Genomic DNA, 5,919 nt, shown 5'->3' on the forward strand with positions numbered 1-5,919 from the left:
TGACAAATGCTGAAATCTATATGAGGGTGGCTTAAACATTACATATTAAAAGACTTCATTCTTAAACTAAAAGTAAAAAATAGTCAAAGTTAATTTATTTTTGCAAACTTAAGTTTTCTTTGATATGTAATGTTCAATAATGACTATCTATATAAGATCAGTTAGTGCCATTAACCATTCCACCTCTCTTATGGTCTCTAACTTAGGTTTACAATTAACTACAATTGAAGCCATCTTTGACCAAGACAGAACACCATGCAATTTGGACATGAGAAAAAAAGAAATACGGCAGTCCCATTAAGGCTGCCATCTGTGGAGCTAACCTCCGAGACACTCATAGAAATTCCAATATACGAATGCTTCATCGTTAGACAAAGAACAGGAGTAACCTAAACAACAAAAGCAAGCTAAAAATAGAAAACAAACTAAAGATACTTCGAAAACATGGAGTTTATTAGCCATTAAAAGAACCATGGAAAAAAAGTATGAAGAAAAAAAAAAACCGATGAAAAGCTACTCATTTTGTATTGTATTTGAGCATCTGCTTAAAATGTCCCCTCAAATGTTATCTCTTCTCCTTGCAAAGCAAATATAAGTGTCTGCCTTACACACGAAATATTAAATGTAGCAAAGATTAGACGACTCGATAGTACCGAAGTTTCAATGAAATCGGTATTCTTACGTATGCGTGAAGAAATCTGCATAAAGTTGATTTCCTACCTTTCGTATACTCTTCGGCGTTCATTCCGAATTACGATTGATTACGGAAGAACAGGACTTTTGAAAAATAAGAGTAAAAATGAATTAAGACATAAAGGATTACAACAAGGAGAGCTCAACAAGGAACTATGTGCTGATCGACAAGTTCATCAAATTCTAGTAATATATCAAGGGGTATTTTCCTCCTATCCATAATATTTCACCCTGGTGTATGAACAGAAGCCCATTTGGCCAAACAATCACCAACTCTATTCTATTTGTGAGGAATGTAAGTAAACCTAATGAACTCAATAGAGGTACAAAAGAGAAGATTTTGATTAATAGCAACAACCATTTGCCAACTAACATCCTCAAGCTTATATTTAGGTTGTTGCATATAATAGATTCACTATATATATTTGATCCTAGTCATACCTAATCAATTAGACCATAGGAAATTCTAAATAAGTTTGATATGATTATGATAACTCTTCTTAACCTTCGGTAGCACAAAAGAATAATAGTATATAATTAAAGCTAGAAATTTATGATTCCCTATTTATATCTTGTTAGTAGAGATAAATATTACTTTTTCCAAGTGTATAATGTTATTTTCAATTTAACTAGAAACCACTTCTAGATTTCATAAAGAGAAATTTACAAACTGGGAAATGCCTACATGGAAAGATACCTAACAAGATTTGATTTACTTTCATTTCTTACAAATACAATGGGGAACAAAACGAGACTGCCTCATGAGAGCTTTAATTTTATAAAGAAAAATTGTTGATCCATAAATACAACAATATTAAAGGTTGAGAGAATCTATCTCATTATGGATATCCTCTTAGGAATTCTTAATAAAGAGCATACTATCATGAACAGAATCATAGCTTGTAAGAATTGATTTTTTAGATGTGGAAATACTCTTGTTATTATCTAATTGATTATTATTTATTTAATAGATAATCAAAAATGTTAACAATTAGAACATAAAGGAATAAAGATAGGAGGAAGTCTATCCCAATTAAGAATTCTTGATGGAAGGGTTTGAGAATTTGTTTATTTATAATCAGCTGAGAATTGGCATGTACAAAAATAATTTCAACATGTTTGCACTAGTTCGAACCAAATCCAACCATCACAACATTTTAACAATGAAGTTGGAGCACATTCTATCGAAATATTTATATAGAACCAAATTTCTAATATCATTAAATTTCTCCAAAAAATTCAATAATTGATTAATAATTAACTCTCAGAAATGACCTTAAATTATAAAATAAAAAGATCAAAACATCAGTGACTGACTTTAAATGAATTTTCTTTATAAAAAAAGGTCCGACTCACTTTCCAACGTCAGAAGCACGATGCGATGAACCTGAATATGGAACTTCCAAAAGTGGAAGAAAGTCAGTCGCCTTAATAGAAATCTAGTTGGAATACATATCTAAGAGTGCACGCTAATTAAAATTGATTTGTTATTCCTACATAGAAATGTTGAAATTCGATCCTGCGAATCTATCCCTGCATTTCCTTTTCATTTCATGGAAACCAGCGCGACGACTATGAGAGACGCCTAATTGCTCTATAAAAGAACGGCATGTATTGGAAAGCATAGAATATTTATAAGGTGAAGCAGTATCAAGGTTCAAATTGCAAATAAGAGTTGACCAAATGGCTTTCATCAACAGTTCTGAAATAGTAGGCGACTCTGCATATAGTGTTTCTGGGAGATCTCAGTTTTATGTGGGACTGGACAAATGTATTCGTGATTTGAGAAGACTATTGTTCACGAGCGATGTGTCAGTCGTTGGGCTGCAATGCATGGGAGGCGGAGGAAAAACTACTCTTGCTTCGGCTCTCTGCAATGATCCTCAAATCAAAGGTAAATCTTTGCAAAGGTGGTCCCGTTTAGATCTTATTATATCTATTGGTGCATGGTAACGTACTTACCATGAAATTAATTTCCTGCTTTCATTAATGGCAGAATACTTCCGTGATAATGTGATTTTCATTACCGTCTCACAATCCCCAAACATAAAGGGGATTATAGAGACTATGTGGGAGAAGATTGCTGCTAAGAAGAGCCCAGGATTTCAGAATGTCAAAGATATACAGATGAAGCTTCGACAATTTATTTTGAGTCAATCGAAACCAACTCTGGTGATTTTGGATGATGTCTGGTCCAGAGCAAACTTGGAAAATCTACTATTTGAAGGACCCGGGTACAAAACTGTTGCAACAACCAGAGATAATTCCACTATTCCAATAAGTCCAAATACCCGACTGTATCAATTGCCATTATTGTGCCGAGAGGACGCGCTGTCACTTTTCTGTTTCTGGGCTTTTGGACAGCCGTCAATCCCAAGCAATGCGAATGCAAACATAGTGGAGGAGGTATAATAATTTCTTTCCATTAATTATTGTATCGTGTTTTGAACGATTCCCCTTGCTTTTAAATCTCGGCTGCTTTATTCCGATTCTCCATTATTTTCATTATCCTTTTAGAATATATGCCAATACAACATCAATATAGTATCCTCTAATTCTAGAAGAATTTATTGACAGAGCAACATCACCGTAAAGTAAAACTTAAATATTTAAGAATTCTGAAAGACCTGGAATGAGGCTCTCTTCTGTTTCATTAGCAAGTAGCCAATATTTAACACTGAAGGGATAATTATACAAAACGAATTATCAGTTTAATACATGTTTCTTCCAAGTAATTGAATAATTAGATCTAATATAATATTGAAGTAACTACAGAATTCTAAATCATCCTTAAGGTGAAACAACATTATCGCTTATAATTATGGCTTACATGATGTGAGAATTTTTATTTTCTTTAAACTGATCGTCTATAAAATTTTCTATCTGTCTTGTCTTACAGGTGCAAGGGCAATGTGGCGGCCTTCCACTTGCTCTAAAGGTGATCGGAAGCAGTTTACACGGAGAATCAAATGAGGTTTGGGAGAGGGCAAAGGACAAGATTTCTAAAGGAGAATCCATATCAGATTATCACAAAAGCGGGCTTATTAGATTGTTAGAGACTAGTATCAATTCTTTGGATTACATAGCCAAGGAATGCTTCCTGGACTTAGCTTTATTTCCAGCGGACAAGAAAATTTGTGCTGATGCATTACTGGATATATGGGTTTATGTGAGGAAGTTACAGAGGCATGATGCATTGTCCATCTTATCAGATCTTGCAAGCAGAAACCTGTTGGATTTGACAAGCGCTCCAAGGTATTTACCTTTCTTAGATTGGACTTTTTTGTTATCCTGTTTAGAATCTTAGCTGACTTAGTAGCACTTATCAGGAGAAGAGTAGCAATCTCACATGGAAACGCCTCAGAGCTATATTTTTGCCAGCATAGTGTAATGCATGAATTGGCCCTCCATTTAGGATGTCGGGACGGTGTAATCCACAGGAAAAGGTTTGTAATGGATAGGAAGGATAATAGTTTGCCCGAAAAGTGGGAGTTACTTGATAATAATGCATGTGATGTTCAAGTTCTCTCCATTCACACAGGTATGTCACTGCAAGCGATCTGATATATGTGACCCCAAATAGCTAATAGTCATAACCAACATGATCAATAATGTAACTAGAATTCCTTTTTATTCTATTCATGCAGGCACTATGGAGGCAAACAATTGGTATGAGATGAATTTACCTGAGACAGAGGCTCTGTTGTTACTGTTTTCTTCAAGTGAATACTTTCTTCCTCCATTTCTGAAATCCATGAAGAATCTAAAATTTTTCATGGTATTGAATTATGGGACAAAGAAAGCAACTATAAAAGGTCAAGATGTTTTATCTTCACTCACTAATCTCAAGAGCATCCGCTTCGAAAGGTTGATTGTGCCCTTTGTTCAAAAACAAAGCCAAGAACCATCCAGCTTAGAGAAGCTCTCCTTAAGCTTATGTGAAGGGTCTGAATATGCAGCAACATTCAACATTAAGAAGGTTCGGGATTTTAACATTGGTCACTGCAGTAACTTGGAGGAGGTGCCTCTTAGCTTCTTTTATATGCCTTGTATCCAGGTGTGGTCTATTAGCAACTGCCACCAGATTCAGAAGTTACCATATGAGCTTGGGAATATGAGCTCTGCGAGAATGTTAAGTTTATCAGCTTTGCCAGGCCTAAAAGAGCTTCCACCTTCGATCGGAAAACTTCGGCTATTGGAATGTCTAGACATCTCATTCTGCGAGGGGCTCAGAGAGCTGCCCGAGGAGGTAGGGCAACTAAAGAAGTTAAGTGAGTTTGATATGAGAGAATGTTCACGTCTAACGAGGTTGCCAAGATCTATTTCTGAACTGAGTTCCCTCAAGCTAGTTATCTGTGATGAGAAGATTGGGAAGCAATGGTTGTGGGCAAAAAGCATTTCTATTCCACAGCTTAGAGTTGAAATTGTGGAAACACAGTTTAGTCTAGATTGGCTTGACGATTGACATCTAATCTTACCTCTAAGCAACTTGACATGCACCATCCAGTAATACCTCCTCTATAGTAAGAACACTTTGTTATTTTGTGTATGCTCGGAAACCATTTTCTCATTTCGTTTAAAGCTAGGAATAAATCATCCGGTAAATTTTTATCAGGTATTTGTACTGCAATTACATTTGTTTCAGTCGATTAGACTATCTACAGCAAATTTAAATGCAGCGTATGTTAATTTATATAAATATTTTCATTCTATAGGGTTTTGAACAAATTTGATACATGTTACGTTTATTAACGAGAAACATTTGAAGTGGCATAAGAAAAGGAAGGTATTTCAAACATCAACCAGATTGTAAAAGAGTAGAGAGCGTAACTTTTCAACCATATGGGTAAAGCATGTGTAGGTAAATATTTCAACAAGAACGCACACACAAGCCTTCTAACCATAACTAAAATAGGTAAAGAGAATGTCGCATCCATGGTAACCATAGCCACTCATCGCATCATTAAAGACGACTAACGGATTAAAAAAAGCCTAATGATGAATTACAAATAAGGGTAACTCACAATTAGATAAATACATAAAAATAACTTTAAAAAATGTACTTATAGTAAGCAATGAAATAGTTAAGTTGTATCAATTTATTAACCACCATCTTTATATATGTTTTAATATGGATTTTTTAAGTGAACTAATTATATCTTTGATAAATTTAAAATGCATAATTTAATCTACAATTGTATATGACAAATATAAATATTAAATAAA

At 34.5% G+C, this 5,919-nt stretch overlaps 1 protein-coding gene across 1 annotated transcript; it reads left to right on the top strand.

Moving 5' to 3' along the window:
• The first annotated feature begins 2,314 nt into the window (after window positions 1-2,314).
• LOC149560739 (putative disease resistance protein At4g33300) lies at window positions 2,315-5,307 on the top strand. Its single transcript, XM_089824775.1, has 5 exons — window positions 2,315-2,587; window positions 2,690-3,099; window positions 3,593-3,948; window positions 4,023-4,234; window positions 4,341-5,307. Exons 1-5 carry the CDS (start codon window positions 2,377-2,379, stop codon window positions 5,156-5,158), a joined length of 2,007 nt encoding a protein of 668 aa, XP_089680901.1. The 5' UTR covers window positions 2,315-2,376; the 3' UTR covers window positions 5,159-5,307.
• Window positions 5,308-5,919: the final 612 nt, after the last annotated feature.

Source organism: Cupressus sempervirens, chromosome 4, assembly GCF_028749045.1.
Source record: "Cupressus sempervirens isolate cs-2001-9-10 chromosome 4, ASM2874904v1, whole genome shotgun sequence".
NCBI classification, from domain to species: Eukaryota; Viridiplantae; Streptophyta; class Pinopsida; order Cupressales; family Cupressaceae; genus Cupressus; species Cupressus sempervirens.

Excerpts from the sequence above, each read along its gene's own strand:
- LOC149560739 (XM_089824775.1), top strand. The coding sequence starts at position 2,377 with ATGGCTTTCATCAACAGTTCTGAAATAGTAGGCGACTCTGCATATAGT. Across the intron at positions 3,100-3,592 it reads ATGCAAACATAGTGGAGGAG|GTGCAAGGGCAATGTGGCGG; the intron begins GTATAATAATTT and ends CTTGTCTTACAG. Across the intron at positions 3,949-4,022 it reads GATTTGACAAGCGCTCCAAG|GAGAAGAGTAGCAATCTCAC; the intron begins GTATTTACCTTT and ends AGCACTTATCAG.